A 26950-nucleotide genomic window follows, 5' to 3' on the forward strand; every position below is an offset into this window, starting at 1 on the left:
ATACACTATTTACCATGTTCTTATTAGAGCAAACTTTGGCTCTGCTCTTACCCCCACAGCAGAACACAGTCATGCCGGTTTGAACTCAGACAGGAAACATGGTTATTGGAGTTTGTCCATCAGGGGGTGCTGCAGAGCCTCTCATTAGGTTCATCACTGTCCAGATGTTGGATGTGAATCAGACGAATGCTTTTTTGTGCATCTCATGTGGCTGGTCAGACAGTGAACTCCCCACAGTAAGCCTGTAAAAATGTTCAACTCTAACTTTTTAGGATTAAACTTATTCCAATATATGATACTGCCTCAATTTAGAAAGACACCACAAAAAACCCTGGCCCTGTCGGGAACTGAAGGAAAGCTGAAGCAGTGTGAATGTGCATCTGTCTCAAATAACTGTCAAAATATGTTTTATGAAGAATCTGTTGTAAATACATTGACTCTTTTTGACTATTCATCATTCTTCATTGATGATTCTTATCAAACATTATGGTGAAAGGAGCTACTGTCACATTTTTTGCCTCATCCTAGAAAGAAGCATTGTCTCTATATCATTTACAATCCATTGAAAACATGGATGACTTTGAGAGATCAGATTTATTTATTTTGAAGAGATCTACAAAAGCATTGGTAAACATATCTCCATCTCTGGGTTTAAGTTTCTCTGTAACCCTTGTGCTATCCTATGACTCCACCCTTACAGTGAAGATCACAAATCATTGGAGAAAAAAGGTTCAGAGCACTGTCTAGTGGGTCTAGATGACCCAACTCCCAATGTTAAAGTGCCTAGGACAGCACAAGGGTTAAATGGAAAATATATTTTTTATCAACAATCAGGCAATCATGAAGACCACACCACCGAAGATCTTTATGAGTTACTTAAAATTGAGTTTATTTATAATGTGTACACTTAGGCTTGTAACTTAAAATATCAGCCTAAATGCTTTTCTTTTTGACTAACTGCACCAGCCAGACTGTAGTAGCCTATAAATAATCTTGACGTTTGTGTCACCTCACTGAGGAAAAGAGTCCAACTTTCTTTTCTTTCTACCTAGTTAAAACCCACCTTTGGACACCTCTGTCCCCCAATGAGCAGCTGCTGTATTTGCGTGTTGCTGACTCAGCCTTGTTGTGTAAAAGCAAACCAAACAAATGAAGAGACATTTTTGACTGCAGGAATGTTTTTATATGAAATGTTTTAAATGAATCTCAGCTAGTGTGTAAGTTCTAAACCGTTTAGCTCTTTTCAATTCATTTTATTTATAAAGCGCCAGTTCACATGCAAGGTTGTCCCTAAGCGCTACACAAAAGGCAAAAAAACAACATACATATTTATAATTGGGATAGTTACTTTCATTTCAGATCATTCTAATAAGGTCAAATTTTCTGTTTTTCATGAAAAGCAAAAGGGAATAAAAGAATAATATAAAGGTTTTTAGGTTTGAACTCCATATGGAGCAAGGAGAAGGATGACTCTTTAGTCTAATTTTCCCACCAAATATTTGTCCAAACAGAAACATTATTGTTTTGATCAGACAAGCTTTTACATTAACAAATCCCCATCCAAATTCCAGTTTTTTTTAGCCAATTTAGCATTTAGTCCTTACAAAATTGCAGTGCCAAGTGTTTCAGCAAATTTCAAAATCACTAGTCTTTTCAGCCAACTTAACATTTAGCTTAAATATCATGTTCCTGCTCAGGTCAACCTTTTTTGTCAGAACGAACTTCGGCTGCACTGGTTCCTGTCTGAATGATGGGGCCGAGGTGCTCTGTGTCTCTTTTTTCACTGTTTTTTACAAAAGCTCGGCATGTCAGCACAGGGAAAACCCCCACAAAACCTCAGTCCACAGACAGAAGATTGACGGCCAAACTGCTTCACATCGTTTTAGTCTGAAAAAATGTCCAAACACTGGATCTAAAGCTCAGAGTCTTCCAGGAGTGAGGAGAGCAGCGCCTCATGTGATGAAGTCGTGTTTCAATCATTTTACAGCTTGTGGGTTTATTGCATGTACCTCACAAAAACTGTCACTGACTCCGCCTCTCTGCTTGACTTGTGAACAACCTTGATGGGTGTGCACAGATCCTGTTCCAGCCTTTACTTTTATTCTTAAAAAAAGAAGAAGCTGCATTGCTGAAGAAAACTGTGGAAAATCTTCCAGGAAGCTTAAAGAAAAAATGCTTCAATGAGCTGATCTGATGATCTGCTGTAGCATGAAAAGATCTGCAAATTGAGCAAACTGGCTGCTGTCGTGGGCATTCTCCATCTCTGGTTCTACTCATTGAAGGATGGATTTCAGAGCAGTCACATGCTCACACTCAAAAGGAGGCAGGAAAATAAACTGCTCTGTTTCGTCATGTATCTTCATCACAGTCTTCGTCTCTGCTTTCAGCTGCAGAAGCAGCTTGATTCTTTATTACCAAATCTGGGTCAGAACCAAAAGCAGAGCAGAGGCCCGAGTAATAAAATTGAATTCTTTACAGAGCAAAAGAAAATTTTTAGTTTTGTCCTTCATTACACAATGATTTCTTTAACTTTCACAGTGCTGCTGTTAAGCAGCTGCTCCTCTGAGTACTGTGCAACTCTGTGAACATTATGCATCAGTTTGTGAGCGATGTGCCTCAGTTTGTGTCTCTCTGAACATTATGCATCAGTTTATTGGCGTTGTGCATCAGTTTATGAGTGTTGTGCGTCCTCTTGTGGTGTGCTACAGGATGTGGATGGATCTGTGGTCTGACAGTCCTCCATAGTTGTCAGGTGTTTCAACAACACAATCCTCCATGCCTGTAGGGTTCAGGGTTACACAACAGACTGCATGCACACAAATAGTTCTGTACAAACATTCACAGGTCTGTGTGAGAAGGTGCACACAAAATGAGGGTTTTAACCCTTCAGTGCAGAGAATAAGGATGTCACGGAGGGAGGGAGGTGACATGAGTCCATTTGATGCTTCTCTTAGTGCTTCTTAAGGTGACTGTCATTCACTGTGTTCCTTCATTGCTGTCCCCAGCATTTACACTCCAGCGGCTAGAGAAGTCCGGGTTCTTTCCCACTCGTCTTCCTGCTCTTATGCCGCTCTTGGTCCCCACCTGAGGGCCTCCTCCGCTATCATGGGCCTGCTGGACTCTATAAGCCTCCCTCAGGTTCTGAGCTCGCACCTCTTTGCTGTGTATCTCCTCGACAACTCGACTGGGGAACCAGCCTTTTTCTCCATCGTGGAGTCTTTCACCCATCATCCAGCCTACAACACAAAGGATAATGAGATCCACAGCTGAGCCAATCCTCAGGAGCAAAAACTGCTGCACGCACCATCTTTGGTTCTCTCGAGAAGGTTTAAAACATCCGCCATCTCAATGGAGATCTCATCCGACTCTTGAGCGGTGTATGACTGAATACACTGGACCTGTGGAGAGTCTGAGCATGCACACATCCTGAGTTTCTGCCTGCATACATCAGCAGAACTGTGCAGTGTGGACAGGCCTCTCACCTGCATGCTGAGGACCTGCAGACGTGAAGCGTGTGCGCCTGTTAGGGGTAAGTGCGCAGATCCATCGCAGCTTATCGCTCCTGTCAGATGAATGCTGGTATTAGTTATGCAAGACCAATGGGTGAACCTCTGCTTCACTGTAACACAGGCAGCCTCACATGCCAACAAATATCTTGGGAAAAGATTCAGTCATGATCAAAAGCATTCTTTCTGCTAACAGGTAAAGCTGATGACCTCATAGGCTGCCACCACAGGCAAGTAATTACAAATAGCATTTAGAAGAGTTTCTGGATGTCTCAAAATAGCTTCTTGGGAGGCCAGAATACACCCAGGAAGACAACAAAAGAAAACGCCTCCCTTGAAAAAGTCAGTTTACAAAAAAAAATGTTTTCAATTTAGTTTTTGCAAAATACCTGAAATGTGTGGAGGACTGTAGACAAAAAAAAAATCCAAGTCTGATATACTAAGATGAAAACTGACACATGAAAGTAATTTCCCCGTTCTTTTCAGTTCTGAGTTCTCAGACTGTCCAAACCACTCCTTTTCTTTCCACTCATACTTCTGTGTTTTTGTTTGAAACAACACTAAATAACCAACAGTTGATGGCAGCACATGATCTTTTCATTCTGGTGTCAATGGAGCTTGTGGCAAAGTTTTTAGTTACTTCTACTTCTAAGCCAGAGTTCAGAATGGCCAACATGAAAAACATTGACTGAAAATGTTAAAATTGTTTCATAGAAGTTGATTTTTTACCTATTAAAGCTACACTTGAACAATTGATTTTGGTTTTAGCGTCCAGTTGAGATTGAGCAGTAGATTCGTTTAAATCTACTACTAAACCAGAAGGCTTTTCCTGCAGTGTTCTACACTGAGACTCACATGCTGGAGGTCTTGATCATGTAGGTGACAGTCCGGTCCTCCTGGTTCTCCAGCATCTTCAGGTTGAAGACAAAGGCCAGCTGTTGACCCTGGTCTTCCAGATCTTCAGTCCTCAGCATGGCCCGTGTACATGAGTCAAGAACCTGGAACTTGTCCCCACTGTTAACAAATTTGATGAATTAATCATTTGAGCATTCACATGATTTAAATGTGGTCTTAGACTCTAGATTAGCTTTACAAAAGTCGAGTTCAACAGTTTAACAGTGCTGCCTGTTTCATGGACACAACAATTATTAAAAACATTCACGTTTTGCTGCTAATCGTAAAGAATGCACTGACACAGATTTGGAGGAAACCATGCAGATTAGTGCCTTTTAATTTTAGTTTCCTCGTCTTGGGACATGGTTTGTTCTGGGGTTTGTTTCTTTCCTCTTCACCTTACACCCCACCGGATTTAAATTTTCCAAACAAGCAGCTGTTTTTGCTTTCGTTAGCTAGTACCAGCTACATCCATGTCCACGTTTTTCTGTATTTTTCTGTTTGTCACCTTGTCTCCACCCTTTTTCCATGTTGTGCTGCTGGGTTTTGCTTTGTTGTTTTGAGCTTCTGGAATTTTTCATCAAGCCATTCTCCAACAACGACGATCAATGACAATCGTCATAAGAATCTAATCATGTAATTAGATTAGGTAAATAGGACATGTGACTTCATTGCTCACCAAACACAGGATTAAAGGGGAAAACCTTACCTTATTTGTTCCTTAAACCCAAAGTCCCCTTTTTCTAAACACATTTTTGTCGTTTAATTTTGTATTTAATTATTCCTCAGCCATACTGTGGTCTGTCAGTGATGTCTGTGTAAATGTGTTTTTAGTGACTTTTTATTTCGGAACTCGTGGACTCGTCAATTGTAAAATGAGCATAAGATGCGCTCATAGCATAAGGCAGGAAACTGGACTTTGGTGAGTCCTAGGAAAAAGGGTCAAAACATAGACGTGTGTGTAGTTAACTGTTGTTTCAAAGCTTGAATTTTTGTGTCCTCACTGAATGTGTGAGCTTCATCTTCCCAAAGTGAGTCCTTTAGAGCAGTCAACCTTTTTTTAGTCAAGGTCCACTTTTTCCTTGACAAAAATCCCAAAGCACACTAACAACCGTAACCCTTGTGCTATCCTAGGCACTTTAACGTTGGGAGTTGGGTCATCTAGACCCACTAGACAGTGTTCTAAACCTTTTTTCTTCAATGATTTGTGATCTTCATTGGTGTCCATGGATTACATGAAATCTTTCCACCTTTATCCACCTTTGTCATGGTAGGGAGAACACGTCAATGTAAGGGTGGGGTCATCTAAGATAGCACATGGGTTAAATGTAAAAAAAGAAACTCTGTATTGATGTGCAGTCCATCCACAGCATTTTTTATAACAATTGAGACACAAAAAGCTGGAAGTTGCAGCCGTTTTTTTCTAATAGTTGAAATCATTTTCAATAATACATTTCAACAGGAAAACGTTAAAGTTTGCCCAGGTAATTGTTAATTGGTAATTCCTCCATATTTCCCTCCCCTCAGGTTTAGAGTCTGGGTGTCATCCTCGACAGCACTCTCTCATTGACTGCCCACATCAATAACATCTTAGTAACATTCGTCGTCTCCGTCCCTCTCTCACCCCTCACTCCACTGCTGTCCTAGTCCACAGTCTCATCACCTCCCGTATCGATTACTTTAACTCCCTTCTTTCTGGACTTCCTCAAAAAACTCTCTGTAAGCTTCAACTGGTTCAAAACTCAGCTGCTCGAATAATAACCCAAAACCCAAACTCCCTCCATTCACCACATTACACCCGTCTTCCAGCAGCTTCATTGGTTACCAGTACCTCACCAGATACAATACTGGAATTTCTGGTCATTCTGATCAGTGTCTTGAATCAAATAAACGCAATGAAAAATGTATTTTCTGATCTTTCATATTCCTAACTACTCTGTGTTATACCTGGTCCTGTTTGGATGAACACAAAGCTGATATCCTGGAGGTGAAACTGAAATATTTCCCATGGCACACCTGACTGTCTCTCACAGCAAACTAGTGGGCTTCAGATCACTCATTCAAATTTGAATGTTTGTACACAAAGAGAGTAAACAGCATTAGACTGAAACTATTTGCACAAAAGTCGTATATTCAGACCACGTGGAATAATCTTAGGTATTTCCGTTTAAAAATACAGGTTTAGATAACAGTACACCAATAATTAACCCCGGAGTCACAATTTTTATGTTTATTTTGTAAAACTTCCTTCTTTTCTGTTTAAAAATTCAGCTGCATTGTTTTTTTGTTTTTGTTTTTTCACTAAAATGATCAAGATGCAGGTTTATGTTCCAGCTTAATCTCGTTTGGTTTCTACTGTAATTTTTACCTCTATTTTAAACAACAAAGTTGGCTTTGATGTTTTTTTAGGAGTAAAACAATTATTTGTGATGAATATTTGTGAATTATTCGTGTGAAGCATTTAGGTTTGTTTATCAAATTGTTGACACTATATTACAGTTTTGTGCTACTTATTAACTGTTTAGGCACAAGGAGCCCCAAGCATGGGACCCCCTGTGCTTTTCCCTGGGCTTGCTAAAACCACCTGTGGCAATCCCTGTGGCGACTCATGAATGGATATGCCGAAAGGTAAGCAACAGCACTATACAGTAAAGTGAAGGTACATGCAGCCGCAGTCATCCCCTGTTTGCTATACTCCATCGAGTGTACCACTCTCTACCGCGGACACATCAAGGCTCTAACAAGACTTCAGCTCCGCCACCTTCGCTTCATTCTCAACATCAAGTGGCAAGACCGTATTCCAGATGTTGAGGTTTTGAGACATGCCAACACAGTTGGTGTTGACGCCCTAATAACATCGTCACAACTTTGATGGGCAGGGCACGTATGTCGGATGCCCAACAATAGATTGCCCAAAGCAGTTTTCTACTCTGAACTTTCTCAAGGACAAAGGAGGACAGAAACTACGTTATAAAGATGTGCTAAAGCGACACATGAAGAGAGCAGGCATCCCACACTACAACTGGGAAGAAGAAGCCCCACAAAAATCCAATTGCCGTGAAACTTTAAAGAAAGTCATGACAACCGTTGAAGACCAACGCCAACATGAATACCAACGGGCACATCACTGGCGTCACTCCGTAACAACTTCAACCCATTTCAAATGCTTGAGATGTGATCGTTTCTGCAGATCCCGTGCTGGGCTAGCAGCCCACATGAGAGCCTGTCATTTTTAATCTTCAAACTCAAGACAGTCAACTTTGACACACGAAGGACAGCCACACAAATTTTTATATTATCAGCAGCGGCAGCATTTGATGTTCAACAGTGATTTCTAGAACAACTCCTGAATAAATTGTTTAATTTCATCATTCTCATAATTGCATTCTGATTTGTAGTTGATCAATGTATTAGTTTTCTTTAAACTCAGAGAATTTAAGACCAATAAGCTATTTTTTTAACATTTAAATGTGTCTCCAGTGCACAAATGCACCGAGATCTTGTCTGAACAAACCGAAGTTGTTGATCACCAAAATAAATTGGTATTGTCATTTATATTCAATAAAATCAACATTTATAGACATAAGAAACAACAGCAGGTCGAGCACTGCCCCCTGTGGTACTCCAAATGTGATTTGGTTGCCACATCTTCTTCTTGGTTATATGTTCAGCCAAATAAAATCTCATAATTTCTGTGGTTTATTTCTCAAAAAAGTGTTCTCAATCCTCCAACACAAACACTCAGGTCAGTTGTCCTCGTTGGAAGCTAACCTGCGCTTGGTGATCAGCAGCAGGTTGTTGAAAAGGAACAGGCAGATGGGCTGGTGGAGCTTTCTGCTCCTCATGGTCTTGGTGCTCTTTGGTCCACACATGAGCTGCACTTCACCCTTTTTGAGCAGCCAGCGCGAGTGTGAGATGATGGGCACAGACTGGGGAAACACACATGCATCAGAGACACACACCTACTCAGTCTTCTCTACACAAACAGTTTCAGGTCATTAGTGTGCTGCTCATAAAAGCTGCTTAGACCAGTGTAACCAGTCAAAACTCCTTTGGTTTCATTATTAACACAAATGATTTATTCTTGATTATGTGAAAAATGTGAGGCGGAAGCCCTTTGTATGACTGTTTCTGTTAATTCTCTCAATTGCATGCTTTTGTTAGAAGAATTATTCATACTTCACACAGATAAACTACATTTTTATTTTAAATCATGACGATCTTTAAACTTTTATATCAGCTTCAAATTTGGTTCAAGTCAATTACTCGAGGGAAAAGGTTTCTCTCACATGGAATAGTTTGTTTTATGAAAAAACTGGCAAAACATTTAGTCATTGACCCTTCTATCAGTGCAATCGATTGGGAAGATTCAAGTTAACTGTTGTGCAATGTGTCATAATGTTCTCTACAAGAGTTTAGGAATACAATAGCATAAAATCCAATCTCCCTGAGACTGTTTGTTTGAAGCAGTTAAATAAGAGAAATAGATTCAAGTGTAGAATGAATAATTTCTCTTCTTTACCTAAAGGTAATGTTGCAAGATGTGAAATTGTACCTAAATCACCATCAAAAGGCAGAAGCAAACTCAACATGTTTTATGCTGAACATTTGTGGAAAGTTATCATTGATCCTGGAAGGGACTGAGGTGCCACAACAAACTCTGAGAAAAAAGATGGTGACGGGTTATGTTTGTGTTAATGATGACTGATTTCTGACGTGTTTTATTGCTGGTTGTGTTCCTTTTGTGTTGCTGCGGTGTCTGCACACTGTGAGAATGTTTCCTTATGAGCAACACCATGATATTGACTACAGAGAAACTGGTTTCAAATGCTGGAGGCTTCTTTGATGTGGTTGAACCTGATAGACAGTACAAGTCCAATTGTTTTCATGAGTCTCTGAGGCCGAGTGTCTCTGGAAAATCACAATTTCCTTTTGAAATGTTTGCTTTGCATATTGTTGTGGATGACAGAAGAGTCTCTCACACTAGCTTCCTTTACCTTGGTTTTAAACTCCAGGGTTTTCTCGATGCTGATCAGTTCCTCTGTGCGACTCATTTTTCGCACGCCCTCGTTACACTCCTGCACAATCTGAGAAGGACACAGTTCAAACTGTCACCACTAATGGCAGCACAGAGGTTCACAGAGCTGAGATGACCGCAGCAGTTGCAGTGAAACCAGAAATCGGTCAGTGAGTGAACTTAAAGTCAGTCTAGGATCTCTTCCCCCCCCTAAACTGTTCCTTCGGTTTGTTCAACAGCAGCTGCCTCCATATTTTAAAACATGTCAAATCATCTTGTTAAACAAAATTATTCACAAACAATTTCATTCTACCAAAGAAGCTGTCCCTGAAACCCTTCAGCGCCACTCACCTGCTCCAGCTGTTGATGGGCTTTGATGGCATTTGTCTCCCTCTCTGAGTGTTCCTCTGCTGTCTTCAGGATGTTCTGCACAAACACGCAGATGTTGATGAGCTCTCTCAATGAACCAGTGTTTTCTCCAAATTCAAATAGAAGCTTTTTATGTTTGATGGAGAAGCCTGTACCTGCACAAGGAGCTTCAGTCGTGTGATTCTTTGAAAAGGGAGGATGAGGAAGGAGGTAAAAGACAGACCCCTAACACAAGAATGTTTTTCCAATTCAGCCATGGTCTCCCGAAAAGCCTGATTTTCCTCTCTGGAAAGAAAACAATGGTATAAATCATTTCAGGCACTTGTGTTTAGTCTTCAGTGCACCAAAGATCCAAGAAGAGGAAAAGGAAAGATTTGAATTTTCGATGTTTCATCTTTTATCTAATCTTAACTGGTGTTTTGATGATCTCCCACAGTAAGGAGTTCAGTCTGGAGTCTCCCACGGTCAATTTGGAACAACAGAGAAAAGTAAAATAAAGGCAAAAAATGCAAGCAGATGCTGCTTTATAAAAAAAGAAATCAACTTAATAAAAGATGGCACATTGTTTTCCAATAAATGCAGTTGGAATGTCTGAAAGAGCTGCAGTATCAGGTTTAAAAAAAAAGGTGAACTCCTTCATGCCTGACTTTATTTCCAACTCTATCAAAAACTATTCTTCAGTTTTTTTTCTGTTTAAAGTGATGTTTAATTTAGTGGAGTCCTGGATTTATTGGTACATTGCAAATTGCGACAGACAACATGAAGGGGTTAAAAGAGAGCATACCAACAAAGAGAGAACACATAATGTGAGAAATGCTGCCCTTCACTAACATAGGATTCATTTAATTGTCCCTCTGATCTAAAGGGAGGGGCAATAGAGGCAGAAAACTATCCTCACAATTGTTATGAAGCTTTCTTTGCTTCATGCAGATGTTTACCAGGATAACATTGGATTCAGATTGCGCACAGTCCCATTATTTTTTATTATATATATATATATATATATATATATATATATATATATATATATATATATATATATATATATATATATATATATATATATATATATATATATATATATATATCTCATTTAAATTATGTTTTTTTGTTCACCTTTCTGCATATCCTCTTGGGGATATTTCCACAGCGAATCAGCTTTCACTAATTTCCACATTTAGTTTGGCAGAGTTTTACGCCGGATGCCCTTCCTGACACAACCCTGTATTTTATCCAGGCTGGGGACCAGCACACTGTGGCTACCAGGTTTGGAATTGGCGTGAAAGGTCTTGCTCAAGAACTCACACTTAATGTGAAAAAGTAATAATTGACACCTGCTGTACTTTTCTCTGATGTATAAATGTTCATGCCGATAAACCTGGAGTGAAACACCTGCATTCAACTACTCACAAAATGCGCCTGTAGGTCTTCTCCTGGTACACCTGGTTGATGACATAGGTGATGAAGACTTTGAAGTGCTTTTCTGCGTGGTGAAAAACAATGTCACACACATCCGAAATCAGAATTGCCTCCTCAATGCGGTGCTCCAAATCCATCAGGAACCTGAAAGCATGGAAGAGCGTCCTGTAATCCCATCAGATTTAGGCCAACGATAAACTTTTTCAGCACAAGTTCTTCCTACCTTTCACTGGCTTCCATTACTTCCTCAATGTTTGAGAACAGGAAATGCGTGTCAGACTGGCTGAGGGTGTTAATCAGGCGGGGGTTACGCAGGAAGTGTGTCTCTAGGATTTCCAAACTTTTGTAGTATGAAGCTTCCGAGGTAACTAGCTCAAACATTGCCTAATGAGAGAAGCAAAACAAGATATTTGAGAATGTTGTGATGATGCCCCACAACTTCCTGAAGTTCATAGAAACAACTTATACAAATATTATACTCATACAAACTTTCTCTGAAAAAGAAATTACAGCTCCAAAAAGTGCATTTTTCTAAGGAACACCAACCGCTTTTAGTTCTAGACATCCAGACAGCCTTAGTCCAAATCCACTGATATTTTATAATAACTCTATATTCATTGGCTGTTTCTTTATTTTATAACATAAATTTCTGGATTTTCTGCCACTACAATGACCAACTTGTTATTTCTATCCTAAAACAGATGTTACAAAGGTTTTGAGTTTGTCTTTCCTGTTTTCTCCCTGGTGCTGTTATGAACAAATCCTCTTTGCCATTTAACAGATGGGTCAGAGTTTTTGTGTTTGTCTGTCTCTTTGCTGCCTTCTCAGCCCCAACTGGTCGTGGCAGGTGGTGGTTTTTAAGGAATCTGGTTCTGTGGTGATTTTCTTCTCCTGTTCCAGGACTCAAGGGCCTTCATTTGGCTGTTTTTCTAGATACGTCTTCTGCAAGCCTGTTGTTAGATACTTATGTGACATCCGTTATGCTAGTGAGAAGCTACAAGGGCAAAGTTAGCTATTTGTATTGATTGTTCAATACAAATATCACATGGAAAACCCCTCCAAGGTGATCTGGTGGTCTTTTGCATGGCAGACAAGTAAGATAGTTTGGTTTCTTCCTAGGATTTGAACTGAACTGAATTATAATGATCTGGCATGCTGAAATAATTTATCTAGATTAGATATTTCTTGCCTTTTGTGTTGCAGCTAGGCTGAAACATTGGCTGTAACCTGGCCCTTTATAAACAAACAAAATTCAATTGTAACCCAGACTGAACTCAAACCAGACCACCATTTAGTGAGCATTTAACATTTTTCACAACTAACTGTTTTCCTAAAAATCTACAAGGACTCACTTAATCTTTTTAAAACCTTGCACTTCTATTGTACTATCATTTACCAGTTAAAAGACTTTTGGCAATATAAAGCTAAACTCTGGACATTTAGCAAGTAAAATATTAAGATTTGCTTTGTGGAGTTTCTCATTTACTATGAAAGTAGTGAAAAGTCACCACTGTTGTTCGTTTCAGATCTTCTGAACCCATGAACTAACTGAACTAACTAACCAGCGCAGTGGCCTTGCGGTAGAGTGTCCACCCTGACACTGGAAGGTTGTGAGTTCAGATCCTTGCTGAGTCATACTAAAGACTCTGAAAATGGAACCCAATCTCAGCATTAGGAGGCAGAATTGGGGAGATAAACCACAGAATGGTTCCAGAGTGTGGCTGGGTCTGCAGGGGATGGCCAAATCCAGAGAACAAATTTCACACACCTGTGTGACAGCTAACGGCACTTTAACATTGATATGGTTGTAATTGTGATCACAGTCTTTGAGCATGAATGTGCTCTGTCTGTGATCTTTCCTGTCTTGTACCATTAGCCTGGGTTGGGTGCTGAATCACTGCTTCTCTGCAAAGTGATCCAAAACACTAACACGTTTGACAGGTAGGTGGGATGTTTCTTTGTGTACCTCTTGCATTCTGATTTCATTTTGTGACAGACGGCTGAGCAGGCCGCTGCTCTGCACAGCTTCCAAGTTCTGCCACAAGCTCAGTGAGTGGGTGTTGTTCCTCAGCTGGAGCTGCAGTGTCGGCTGGGATGTGCCGGCACTTGCTTCCGCCTCCGTCTCCCCTTTAGACCCCGGATACAGATTCTCTTGCTGCCGTCGTTGCTCAATCTCCTGCTGCTTGGATGTGTCTCTGTATTCCTGGTACAGGAAAGCTAAAGTGTGAAAACAAAACGATGAGTTTCTTATGTAGGCATCTTCATTAGCATATTCTCATTTTAACATTACTTCTTTCTGTCTGTAAGATTTCTGTCCAAAAGCACTCCATTAATTAATCTGCCCACATGTCTCTCTATCTTCAGCAGAAAGAGCACATTCATACTCAGTGATTCATGACTCAGCAGCAATGGAAAGAAGGCTGTCTCTTTGATTTTGTCACCATATTTAGGAGTTTCTTGTATTGTGTATCTGTTAGATTATTCCACTATTATTATTTGTGCTAACTGTTCAAGATAGAACATTTGGCCTAAACAATCTCCATCCTACCCAGAGTCATGAACCTAAATCTGGGACTCCTGAAGCCCTAGGTTGGTAATTAGTTACCCAGCGTAAATAGTCCTAAAGGACAATCCACCCTTTAACCACAGAGAGGGCAATAACAAGCCAATAAGACACATGTGTCTTGTTGGCGAGATCATAAAAGTTTTTAATTTCTCAAAATATTTTTTTTTACATATTATTTAAGTGTAGCTGCTGTTGTAATTATTTACTGCTTGCAGGTCGTATGTGTGTATGCAGACAAATTGTTGTCATCAAACCATCAGTTGGATGCAAGGCTGTGTGCAGCCTTTTTTTGTAAAATGTTACATATGTAATACATGTTCTTCCTAGCTCAGTTTTATGTTATTATTCTTTATGCACTTGGACAGTTTGATGCTTCTTTAATGGAGTTATGGGGGTTTTAATAAGCGGAAAAATTTTAAAAGGATTTATGTTGGAGTAACAAGAAAACATATGTTTTCTATGCAACTGCAATTGTCACTTTAAACAATTATAATAAATAAATAATGAGGTATTTGACATTAATGTGTGGTTACATTTATTAATCATTACATTTTGTTAAACGTATAAGTTATATCTGGCCCTTTTAGGACAGCCACCATGCTAATGTGGCCCCTGGTGAAAATTAGTTTGACACCCTTGCAGTAAGAGATGAACTCTCAAATCAGCTGCTGGAGGTCCTCATTACACTGGATTGTAAAGAATTGTATCATGCCCTACTGTACTGTGCTGTACTGGACTACTTACAATGTACTATACAGTACTGTGTCTATGAAGACTCTCATTCATCCAGGTTAATTCCATCATACTAGTATTGCTGTCATCTGGACTTAATTTTTAAAGTTAGAAAACCTCTTATCCAAAAGGCTTTGTAAATTCTGAATTGGCTGGTAAAAGAGAGATGCTATGGGCTCTCCAATCTCGCCCATTGTGGCCAACTTGTACATGGAAGAAGTCGAGAGAAGAGCCTTGAACTCGTTCCCAGGTACTACTCCAAGCCACTAGTTCAGATATGTGGCCGACACTTGGGTCAAGATCAAGATCCAGGAAGTGGAGGCTTTCACAGATCATATCAATGCAGTTGACAAGAACATCAAGTTCACCAGGGAAGACACAAAGGAGAACACCCTAGCCTTTCTAGACTGTGCAGTGATCATTGGAGATGACAAAGAGCTCCAGGCTGAAGTGTACAGGAAGCCTACTTACACAGATCAGTACCTGTTGTTTGATTCAAACCACCCTTTACAGCACAAACTAGCCATGATCAGGACATTACACCACAGAGCCCAGGAGGTGCCCACAAGCTCTGACGGCGAGAAGAAAGAAGAGCAACATATCCGCCAAGCCCTCCAAACCTGTGGATATCCCAACTGGGCATTCACCAGATCCCAACATACAAGAAAACAAGACAAGAAGGAACAAGAGCCTAAACGGAACAGTATTTCAATTCCTTATATCTCAGGCCTGTCTGAAAATATAAAAAGGATTTTCAGACAACATAAATTCCCAGTTCATCTCAAACCAGTCAATACTCTCAGACAAAACCTGGTTAGACCTGGTTAGACTTAGTTTTTAAAGTTAGAAGACGTGAAACGTCTTCTAACTTTCAGATGACAGCCCCTAAACCTACTACTATGTTATTCAGTACTGTGTTGTACTGCACTGTACTGGACCATGCTGCTGTATACTGTCTTTTTACTGCATACATAAACTCAGATGGCTGGGAGTAGGACTGTCACACAGAATAGTCCTACGCTCACAAAACCTGGGTTCGCTTCTCTTAGGCAAAACCTTTTGTGCCTATCTGGATCTCCCTGTGCCTTGTGTAAGGAAAGGCATCCAGCGTAGAAACTCTCTGCCACCTGTGCAAATCAATGAAAGCTGACTCGCTGTGGCAACCCCAAACAGGATGTATTGAAAGTGAAAAACATAGTACTATACTGTGCATTTCCGTACTACATGTACCATACATTACTCAACCATACTGCACCATACTATACAGTACTATTCTGCACTGTACTTCTTAAACTGTCCTTTAAGTATTAATGTCATGTTAGTGACTTCCCTTCCTAAGCCCACAAAGTGATCTAGAATCTTTCTGAGGGTTGAGTCTTAAGGCCTGAACAAAGTGTTATCACTGACTCTTTGTTTTCTGGGACTTCAAAAAGTTCTAGTTTGTATTTAACCATATACAGAGTGTCCTAAAATGTAATCAAGATTTACAAAACTCTTTCTTCAGCTAGTGGCTCTATGGCTAATAGTGTCCACCATGAGCTTTTGTGTTGCTGCAGTGACCATCACTACCTGTGCACTACATCTGCTCCATAGCAAAGCATCTGACATTGCGGTCTGAAACTTTGATCCCTCACAGATGCTTTTCAGGTGGATGACAGCGGAAGATCTTCTAAAATTGTTTCCTGTGAAGCATATTGCAAAGTAGATGCTGGTCCTGTAGAAAATTGCAGCATTGCAATGCCACACAACAAATGAGGAGGAGGCAGATCTACATACTTTCGCATCTCATGAAGGTTCAGGTGGGCTGAAAGTTTGGCAATACATACTGTGTTTCTGCACAAATCAAGCTCGTTGTGTAATCTTTCACTGTCATATACTGCAGATTGGTTTAGTGGGTGTTGAGCTTGGCAGAGTTACATAAGAGCAAGAGGCACAGGGTGGAGGAGGGGCACAAACATATTCTTGCTCTGGACTTTAAGAGTTATTGTTAGTTCTGTGGTTCTATGGTCACCAAGCTTCCTGATGTTAGCAGGAATCAGAAATGTCACAAAATGTTGAAGCCTCTTAGCAGTTTCAAAGCTGCTTTCATGAGCACGTTTGACGCATGATTTTACATAGAGTATTTTCATGCCTCGTGTTGGAGTGGGGGAGTGGGCAGCATTAATGAGTTGCGGTTACTCACCAACACTTTTGATGATGTTGAGACCATGGAGCGCTGTCTGAGGGCTCTCTCCATTCCTCAGCAACCTGAAAACAGACACATACATACATTTTTAAGTTTTTAATTCACGATTCGCTGAAATGTAAAACCTTCACTTTTTGTATAAACACTGGGTTGTTACAGTCCTTCTGTTGCATCCTCAGGTCTCCGGTGCAAAAGTGAAGAACCAAAACCTATATGTTTTAGTTTCAATGAACATATTTACAGTTTTATCGGTTTAGCTGTAAAACAGAATGTGTTTATTAAAATGTAGTTAAGTCTGACCTGTGGTTGTGGTTGTGGTGGTCTGCTTCATTTGAGGACGGCTGTTGCAAGTCCATTTTATGCTCAATCTTCTGGACGGTGAAGGCTGAAGTTCTCTGCTCAGGTAGTTTATCAGATGCTGGGCTGTGGAAGTTGTGCGTCCGATAAGAAGGCAGGTCTGTTGTGAAGTCTCGCTGGCTGATGGAGGCAGCTGACTTGTCCACCCTCGTCTCTCCTCCCACCCCTCCTGTTCTGCCCACAGCATCCCTGTTGCTTGAAGCTTGCCTGCTTCTTGTCTCACCATTGCTTGGCAACGGAGCTCTGAGATGATGAAGCCGCGGCGAATGCTGCGGGCTGGCTCTGAGGTTAAACAAGAGAAAAGTACTTGTGCTACATGAAAACACTCAATACATGCATCTCACCCTTCATTACATGCATATTCAGATCAGGGACCACATCAGTTTTTTGTGTTAAATCACAATTCGGAGGGTTCACTTTTCTCATGTTCTCATTTGTGCATTTTTTTTACTTTCTGAAATTTTAACCCAAATGAAAAGATCACATTGACAAATCATAAACACACATAATGCCCTGCAGTGACTGACCAACTCCAGCTAAAGTCTGGGTGCTAACAACACAGCTGATTCCTTTGCTCAGAGGAACTGTGGCAGCAGACTCAGGTGAGTTATTGTCCATTCCTGAAGCAGCAGTCTTTTTAGGTGCAAAAACACTGCGATTGTCTGTGCAATTGTTGCTACTTATCTTTGTAGTTTAAACTTTTACCAGAGCTAGTCTGCCTAGCCTGTATGACGCAGCTTTTTACCTGATTATTGGAGTTGTAGGTGGAACCACATTTTTTATGAGACCCTTTCTTGACAATGATTACACACCCTTGGCTTGCAGTTCACCTGCAGAAAATGTTCAATTTCTTTTCTCCAGCAGGGGGCGCAGCTCAGGGTCTCCTGAACTCTGTTTGGTGTGTGTTTTTATGGTGGTTTGGGGGGGGGGGGGTCTGACCCAGCTGTTGTTGGACGGCAGGGGGTGCAGCAAATACTATGTTGTAGCCCCTTCTGCAGACTGATCCTGCTTTACAACCAGGGCTGCATGCATGCAGGAGTGCAGATATCAGAGTAGCACAGGTTGAGCTGAGCATTTGTTTCTGCAGCTTCAAGCTATTTCCCTGCAAAATGAGGAGCTTTCTTTAGATAATCTGCTGGAGCTGCAAGGAGCCTCGCTAAGCAGTCCCGGAACGTTTTGTTTCCCATGAACACTTTTCTTCCAACAGGCAGACAGCATTTCTGCAGCATTCTTCAAATGTGCTCTGGGCCTCTGACTCACAGTAGACAGGAAACAAAAGGATCTGCACTCATTTAGGAGAACAGTAAAGGAGCAGCTGCTGCCTCCTTTGTTTCCCTGCTACCCAATCGCAGCGTCATGAAGGATTACTGGCATTCCGGATAATGCTTTGTGTTTCTGCCTCATAGTTTGTTCCAGGAGCTTCTTCTCTAACCAGATAACTCTTTTTTTGTAACTTTCTCCAATTGAAAGATAAATATAGCAGCAGCAGCAGCAGAACAGTGATGTATATTTTCCTTCTGAAAAGAACAAATCCTGCAGACCTGCAGCATAGTGCTTCATCATGTCCCTAAAGGTGCATGTTCTTAGAGACAAACCATGAATGGGAGTGTTGTGGGTTATGTGCGTGTCCATTTTCAGAGAAAGACTTACTGTCGATCCACTGACAGCAGTGAGGCTCTCTGGTTAGAGGAGGTTTCTGCTCTGTGCTCCACTCCAGAACCTGGAAAAGGGGGGAGAGGAGCTGTTACTGATTGTTTTAGGTACTTGAGCAGAAAAATATATACAGAAAATAGTGAAAGGCCCTGTTTTTTCACTGGGACGGATTCTTTTCCTCTGTTTTTCAGCTTTACGGAGGTTTAGTAAAAACAAAACTCATGAACCCCAGAGTGCTACTGCGCTTAATCTCAGTTCTATCACAAATGTTTGAGCTTGCAGATTTCTTAGATCTCCTCCCTCATTCGTTCTGCAGGTCTCACCACTTGGTTCGTGCTTCTTTTTTTTTTCACAAGCAGGGGCAGCTCAAGGCTCACACTGAGGTGGTTATAGGGCAAACCTGACTCTGACTCTTAGGCCCACAACAGGAGTTTGACCTAAAGGAACCTAGTAGGGGACAGCTGCTCACTACTGTAGAAATAAAGATTACCTTTCACCCTTATTAGGATCATTTTACCCCTTTTAGTGTGTGAATGTGAATGGCTCTGTGACTGTAAAGCGCTTTGGGCCTTTAAGGAAACTAGAAATGCGCTGTACAAGTACAGTCTACGCCATTTACCATTTAATAATGTCACATTTAACAAGACATTTTAACAAAATATTTGTCATACAACACATTTCAAATGTTATTTTATCAGCACTGATACTCAGATGAATTAAGTTCAAGGGTGTCTACAGAAACTTTCTCTTAACATGAATGAATTTTTGAGTTCAGCTCAATGTTTTCTTTGGTTTTAAAGGGGCGTTCTTGCTTGTTTTAGACTCATTTGAGGAAATAAGATAAAAGTTAGAAATTGTCATTCTACTTTATGAATGAGCAAATTTCAATTAACTCAACCCAAAACGTCGGTGAAGGTTTTCATTCATGCAGGTAACGTCTTGAAGTTGAGTCATAACAACTGGACTTTTCAAACATTTCAAGGAAGAAGATTTCATGTCCAGTTGCTATAACTCAACTTCAAGTCAACAAAAAAAGGTTAAAATTAGAAATAAATAAAATCCTTAAAATGTTCTCATGATCACTATTATGTTCAGATTCTTTCAAGGTTTCTGGACAAAGTTCAGATCAGTCTTCAGAGAAGTTCTGGACCTGTTGAAGGACTTTCTCTTTCTGTGGTTCTGGTCTCTGCTGACCCTTTAGCTTGTCTCTGTTCTTAGTGGTTCTTTTGTCACACCCACTTGTCTGCTTTAGAGTCTTGCTCTTTGAACTTCCACATAATAAACACGTCACTGAGGATGATGCTCAGCTGCAGGCTGGCCTGCAGCCAAGCAAAACACTCTCACCAAGGTGTGCCGGGCCACTGGCGCACAAACAACTTTCTAACACGGCTTCCTGCGTAACATCACTAAAATTAGAAATAGCAGCGCAAGGCAGAGAAACTAGCTACGCATTTGTTCCATCAAGACGATCTCAACGCTCCTTTCAGTTTTCATCAGGAAGTCTCTTGAAGAGTCTCCAGTGGATCCAGAACTGCTTACTGTTCATAAAGGACATCGTGTTCATTCAATTAGAGCTTTTCTGCAGCCTTTTTTGTTGAGACTGACAGTGGAATAACCTCCTTCTTCTTGTGGAGACACCAGCGATGTCTCACCTCCACTCTGAACTCTGAATCGCCCAGAATTGAAGTCCCACAGATGTTTATAGGTGGAGAAAACACATTTTGAACACCTATAGGCTCGGATGGAAGCAGTCACCATGTGTTAGTGTTGAATCCCAGCTGTGACTCATTTATTAATGAGAGGGGTCATACTGTGGAGGAATTGGTGCCTTTTGAGGGAGAGGTGATTTTTATCTGTTCTGCAGCAGCTGAACCTTTTGTTTCCAAAAAATGACCCACTGTAAATGTGAAGGAAATAAACATACAATCCAACCTCAGTTTATCAAACGAAAGTCAATTAAGAGCTCTCAAAATAATCCCCTTGGGTAAAATGGTATGTCAAAGCTTCCGTCTGCACCCACAGGAGAAATCTCCACACAGCATCCACCTTCACTTTTTAGGACACGTGTCCAAAATATTCAGGGTTCCTTGTACTCCCAGGCAGGAGATGCAGTCCTGCTTCCAGAAACGGCTTGATTGACAGCACTTGTGTCTGCTTAAAATGTAAAGCCACATTAGACAAATGCACAAAGCCCATTACATTTAAAATATGCAGCAGTCTGACACCACTCTGTGGTTTGTTATTACCTCAGCTGCGGCTGCAGGGATTTTAGGCTGGAATAGAGGTCTAATTTCTGAGGATTGCACAGCAGACATTGTGTTGTGTGGAGTGACAGAGAGAGATGTGGGCTGAACTCAGTGAAATCCACACACTGCATAAAAAACTCTGGCACTTTGCTAATTGAAATATTAAGTCAAACATTGCGAAAATTTGACACTTTGCACATTTGGATGCAAACTGCAAACATTATATTGAGATAAAATGCAAGAAAGACACCCTGAAACCAGCCCTGAAGCAAGTAAAGAACTATTAACAAACATTAAGGCACGTTGAAGATTGATGTCTCTGTTTTGACAATGTCACTCAGCTATGACATCGCTACATGGCAGTAAGCAAAAACTCCACACATCCTGCTGTGGCTGATCCAATTCAAGAGGAACACTGAGCAGAATGAGCTGGAGTTGAACATGTATGCTCAGAACATCAACTTGAAGAATGATATCCATCCATCCGTTCCCTGTACTCACTTAAAGCAGTTCAAGGTCAATGGGTTTCCAGAGTGTACCTAAAAACCTTCGGACAACCTGGACAGTTTGTCAGTTCACTGCAGGGCCACTTAGAGACAGACAATCATACATACCTAGATTCTCTCTTACACACTCACAAAAACAACTTAGAGCAGGGTTCTCAAAAGTTTTTGTGGCAGAGGGCCAAATTAGGAACTCAAGACTAGACTGGGGGTCAATTTTTGGTGAAAAAATAGATAAACAGATTAAGTTGTTTTTAATAACTTTAATGACCAAGTGTCATTTGTACAGTTAACCAGGCCCTCCAGATGTTTCCCCAGTTGCTGTCGGAGGTTGCTGCCCAGATCTTCTACTCGTCTAGTAATTGTATCATTTGACAGACTTTCTTTTGTTCTGGACAGACAATGTCAGCTACTTTCAGCATCCATTGTTTTTACAATATTTCCAAAGCCACAACATAGCTAGCTTCTGTCACAGCTTCACTGGATTTAGCCATTTTTGTCAACATCTGTTGTGCAGCATAGCCTCCTTGTAGTTCTTGGAGCTTATTGTTGGGCTCCTCGCCTGTAATTTGTCATAATTTTTATGATTTGTAACATAGTGACGATTTATATTGAATTCTTTGAGCATTACATTTACTTGCTTGCAAATAAGTCATGAATTTATCCAGCCCTTGAGATACGACAAAGTAAGCATTTGTTCACTTAGCTTGAAAGCGCATTTTCTTCTCGCCAACACAACGCTTTTCCTCAAAGGAACCTATGGTACTCTGGCTGTCTTTCAGTGAGAGTCACCAATGAACCTCTGATTTTAATGGTTTGTGGACGTGGGAGGAAACTGAAGTGCCTGTGCCCAGCTAGAGGCTGAAAACATGTCTTTCAGTTGCAGATGGAAAAACCAGATTTGTTGCAGTTGTGTCTTGAGAAAACCTACACATGCAAACTCCACTCAGAGCGTACCCGGCTAGGATTTGAACCAGCGGCTTCTTACTACTGTTAAGCCTCTAGAATGACGTAGATCCTGAACCATAACTTTTTTACGAACACTAAGAAGTGCCAATACGATACAGGAGAAATGTTCAACAACATGATTACAACTAAGGAAGAATATCCATAATTCCCTTTAACACTAATATGCTAATTTACTTCAAACAAAACATTATCTTAGTAATTTCTCACAATATAAATGCACTATCTGAAGCGTGGATTAACAATGTCAGGGGCATGGACTTTGATCTTGAGAAACATGATGTGGTTTGTGAAAACAATTGGGACAAGGTGCAGCACTTTATGCAGGACAAAACAGGTTTAGACAAGAGATTCCAGATAAAATGTCAATAGTTGTGGATGATTTGCTAGGAGTGCAAAACATTACAAGTCTTGTTGAAATCAAATAAACATCTTAATTCAAACAGTATGTCATGTTATTTGATCTGCTGCCCTCTGGCAGAAGGCACAGGTCCATCAGAACCAGGACAAACAGACTAAGGAACAGCTTTTTTCCACAGGCATACACCATCCGGAATTCACACATTTCCACAAACTACACCCCACTCTGACTTTGTAAAAATACTGAATCACGGACTACTACAAATGGATGCAATATCTTGAATTCTGTGCAATAACACACAATATTTATATGCTGCGCTCATAGCAAATCAACTCATTCCATTCTATTTTTTCCATACATATTTAATATTTAACTGTTTCTGTACATATTGTAAATGTTTTTGTTAGAGATGTGAGAACAGTATTTCTATTTTATTTGATTTATCTTCATCACTCCAAGGCTGCTGTTTCATTGTATCATCATGTACAATGACAATTAAAGGATTCTGATTCTGATTCTGATGACACATCTAGAACGTCAGTAATACTACCTTCAATGACTGGATGGAGAATTTGGTCTAGTTTTTTCTGATAGCAAGAAGCCTTTAATAACAAATGGAAATGTCGTGAATACATTGAATAGAGTTCTTTTAGGGGTGGACCTGATTTAGCAGGCAACATTTGTACTCATGACTCATCTCATACTTTACATAAATGATGGTCCTGGGAAAGAAACATTTAAAATGAAAAAAAAAATAAAAATGGGGTGTGATTAGGGGAAATTGTTCTAAAATGTGTCAGAAACTATTTGACAGGCAAATATTAATTTGTGAAGCTGGATATTGCATGCTCCATCCCCAGGAGTCAGTTTTGGGTCATAAATTATTTGTATTATACAACAATTTCACATGTGAATGATCTAGAATTTTGAACTTTATACTATTTGCAGAAAATACAACAATGAGGAGATCTGGTGAAAATTACAGCCACATTTTAATCTGATTACTCTAGAGTCTAGACATTGACAAGGTACAGAAAAACTGTAATTTAATAAATGTATCTCTAAATTTAGACTACATTTGTGCTATTTAGAAAATACAGGAGGGATAATAAACTCCAACTGATGTAAATATGTGAAGAATTATTGAAATCAAATAGTTTTAGTCAATGATAGAATTAGTTAAACCCAAGACACTCAAAACTAGATGGCTAAAAGTGTTGCTATACTGCTGAGGGTGGTCCATGTACTGGATTGGAAGTCACATCATCCATCATGTTAATTGATTTGACCATATTTTGACTTTAGTGTAGAGACCAGGAGACATTTGTCTCAAAGGTTCACTTCAATCAATTCAATCAATGTACAAAAAGGCCCATAAGAATTGATTGTAAAGCTTATGGGATGCTTGGATCAAATCAACTCATCATTCATGAACTCTAAATTAATCCATGTTTTTGATTTAGTAAATGTAAAACTGCTTTGTAATCTTGTATAAACCCGGAACAGTCTGTTGTTAGGTAGAATTCAAAAAACTTGAATAATTAAATGAGGCCATTAAAACCTTAAAGCTCTTTCGGTTCACACAACTAAAAAGGATTTTGCAAATTGGTCAGTCGTGTTAAACTAGGGTGCAAACAGTTTAAGCATAAATACAAAGGGGTCTTCAAGCTATGACAATAAAGCTTTATCTTATCTTATCTTATCTTATCTTAGCTTAGATTATACTGGAGCATTTGCAGTGTGGTGTCAGACGATAAAATAACAAAATCGAAAAATAAGGAGAATGTTCTGCTGTATGTTTGGGTTTCAGGTGCCAGCATAAGGACTAGATAAGCGTCAATTCCTTTTGACTCTCTTCCAAGCATGTGATGATGTCAGAGTCAATGTTTGTGATAGTATTTTATGAATAGTTCTATGGCTGAGTATTGGTGCAATTTTGTGCTAATATGTAGCTTCTTTGTTGTGCTTGCACAACCTCATTGTCTTTTTTGTTTTTTAAATTGTTTAGATACTTGGAAATAATAATCAATTTAGGTCTATTCATGCAAAATGTTGCATGTTTTCATCTATTTTTAGGATTTACAATAGGTGTTTTTTCTGGATGTGACAGCCTGGTTTGGCACATGTCAAAAGGCGACAGGGCCTTCCAGTTCCATCTGCACCTCCACTCAGCAGCAGAGAAAGCCCTCAGACATCCTCTTTTAATGTCACACTCTGCTCCTTTTACTCCTCACGGCCTGCTTCTGATTGTTTCACTCACATGGCCGTCATGGGATCAGTGGAAGAGCTCCAAGACTTGGGAGAGCCCTGAATCAAGTCTTTAATCTGCAACCTAAAGCAACGACTGCCCCTCTCCTTCCATCCTTTTATTCATTCCAGCGAGGTACGCAAGGTGACTGACTGGGCCCAGAAGAACACCGGCACCACCCTGCCCACCTAGAGGACATCACCAGCCCCCAGCATCTTAGTAGGGCCAAAAACATCATCAAAGACTCCCTCCATCCCAACCACCGTCTGCTTCAGCTGCTTCCCTCAGATCTCACAAGGCCTGCACCAACAGACTAAAGAACAGTGTTTTTCCCCTAAAACAGTCAACCGGCTGAACAAAATACAGACTATTGAAAACAGAAAAAAACACTGTGACATCTGTGTGATTACCATACTTGTGAAATGTTTGGTTAAGGAAGTCCAATGTATAGAATGCATGTGCAATGCATGTTTTTTAATTTACATATTTTTGCTCTTTTTTATAGTTTACATTTACATTTTAGATTATTTCAATCCTTAATAGTATATATTCTTTAAAACACGTGGAGAACGACGCCATTTTTTATGGTATCACAATCTTCATTGTACAACAATGACAATAAAGATATTTCTGATTTTATTATTCTTTATCAAAGCTTTTATTTTTAACAATATACAGAAGTGCTTTGATGTTTTTTTATAATATAAAATGAAAAGGGATTCATTAGTGAAACTGGTTATCATTCTTAGTGTCTTAATGGCTGTAATTTAATGTTTGTCATGTTTGATTAGTTAAGTATTAAAGTATTGACGCCTTGATTCTGACCAAAGTCTAAGCTGTGTTGCATTCACTGAGACTGGGGGAACACAGCACTCAGAGTGTGTGAGCCCCGCTGACAGTCATGTGATGCCCTGCAATCTCACACTCACTTCCATAATCAGTTTCTCCCTGACCAACCAGTCTGATGGCAGTTTCCTTTGGAAGTATCAGTATGAAACAGCAGCGCTGATGTGGCTCAGCTGAAACCAAACAGCACAGTCTTACTGTCAGTCTGCTCGGTGTTGCCTGCCGTCTTCTTCTTCCTCATGGAGCGGTAGAAGCGCGAGTTCCTGCGGATGGGCTCTCGGCTGAATCCGGTAGCAGAGTCTTCATCTTCATCATCTACATTGCGACTGTTCTGGACCACCTCTGTCACCCGCTGCTTGTTCGGGGCTTCCTGTGCTTTCTGTCCCCACTTGCTCCGGAATAAAGCTATCACAGACATGACAAGACTCCTGTCCCCGTTTCACTTTGGAAATATTGACTTGATCTGGAGGAAGCTGATACAGAGATTGTTGTCCTAACTATCCGTAATCCAGGAGCAAATCCATGTTTTGGAACGGAAAGTTGTGGACGAAAGCAGGTCCAAAAGCTGAGGTCAGCCAGACGTCAGGATCGATGAGCGCTGTAAAAGGCAGGACTGTGGGCACTGTCGGTGGCTGAACTGTAATCACTGGATTTATGACTGCGTATCTTTGTCCCTCCTCTCCGGGTTTCTCTCAACACACCCAGTCACACTGCAACATTCCTGAGCTGGTTGGGCCCTGACAGTGCAGCTGTCGTGGAACCGGAAAAGCCACCTGTTTCAGAAAGCATCCGCTCACATCCATGTCTGCCTCTCATCCCTGAACCTGCCGTTTGTGCCCTGGGCTGAATCCCACTGTCATGAGTGCAGTGTTTACAGAGCAGCTCAGTCAGGGCCCCTGCTGCAGTTTGATCTGGAGTCAGCTGACCGCAAGAGTTTAAAGTTCACATTATCCCACAGCGCTGAAGCTGAGACATGCAGCTCCACTCACTACCACAAAAGCACTTTGACTTTTTGTCATTTAGTTGAGTTTTGGTCAGACACTAACTCATCACTGCTCACAAATGAGGAGACAGGGCCTTTA

General features: G+C 40.5%; 1 protein-coding gene across 2 annotated transcripts; it reads right to left on the reverse strand.

Moving 5' to 3' along the window:
* Positions 1–1160: 1160 nt before the first annotated feature.
* ngef (neuronal guanine nucleotide exchange factor) lies at positions 1161–26732 on the reverse strand. 2 transcript variants are annotated; one of them, XM_023961608.2, is made up of 15 exons: positions 26067–26732; positions 18696–18765; positions 16989–17327; positions 16686–16750; positions 13172–13422; positions 11429–11589; positions 11197–11349; positions 9942–10071; positions 9769–9843; positions 9398–9487; positions 8172–8329; positions 4362–4520; positions 3483–3562; positions 3305–3409; positions 1161–3236 (listed from the first exon to the last, which is right to left on the reverse strand). In XM_023961608.2, exons 1-15 carry the CDS (start codon positions 26284–26286, stop codon positions 2977–2979), a joined length of 2316 nt encoding a protein of 771 aa, XP_023817376.1. In that variant the 5' UTR covers positions 26287–26732; the 3' UTR covers positions 1161–2976. The 2 variants fall into 2 exon arrangements, with proteins under 2 accessions (XP_023817376.1, XP_078786088.1); XM_078929962.1 differs by lacking the exon at positions 26067–26732 and adding an exon at positions 20238–20268.
* Between the last annotated feature and the right edge of the window lie 218 nt (positions 26733–26950).

The sequence above is a fragment of the Oryzias latipes genome, chromosome 13, assembly GCF_053564925.1.
Source record: "Oryzias latipes strain Hd-rR chromosome 13, Olatipes_Hd-rR_3.1".
Taxonomy (NCBI): Eukaryota; Metazoa; Chordata; class Actinopteri; order Beloniformes; family Adrianichthyidae; genus Oryzias; species Oryzias latipes.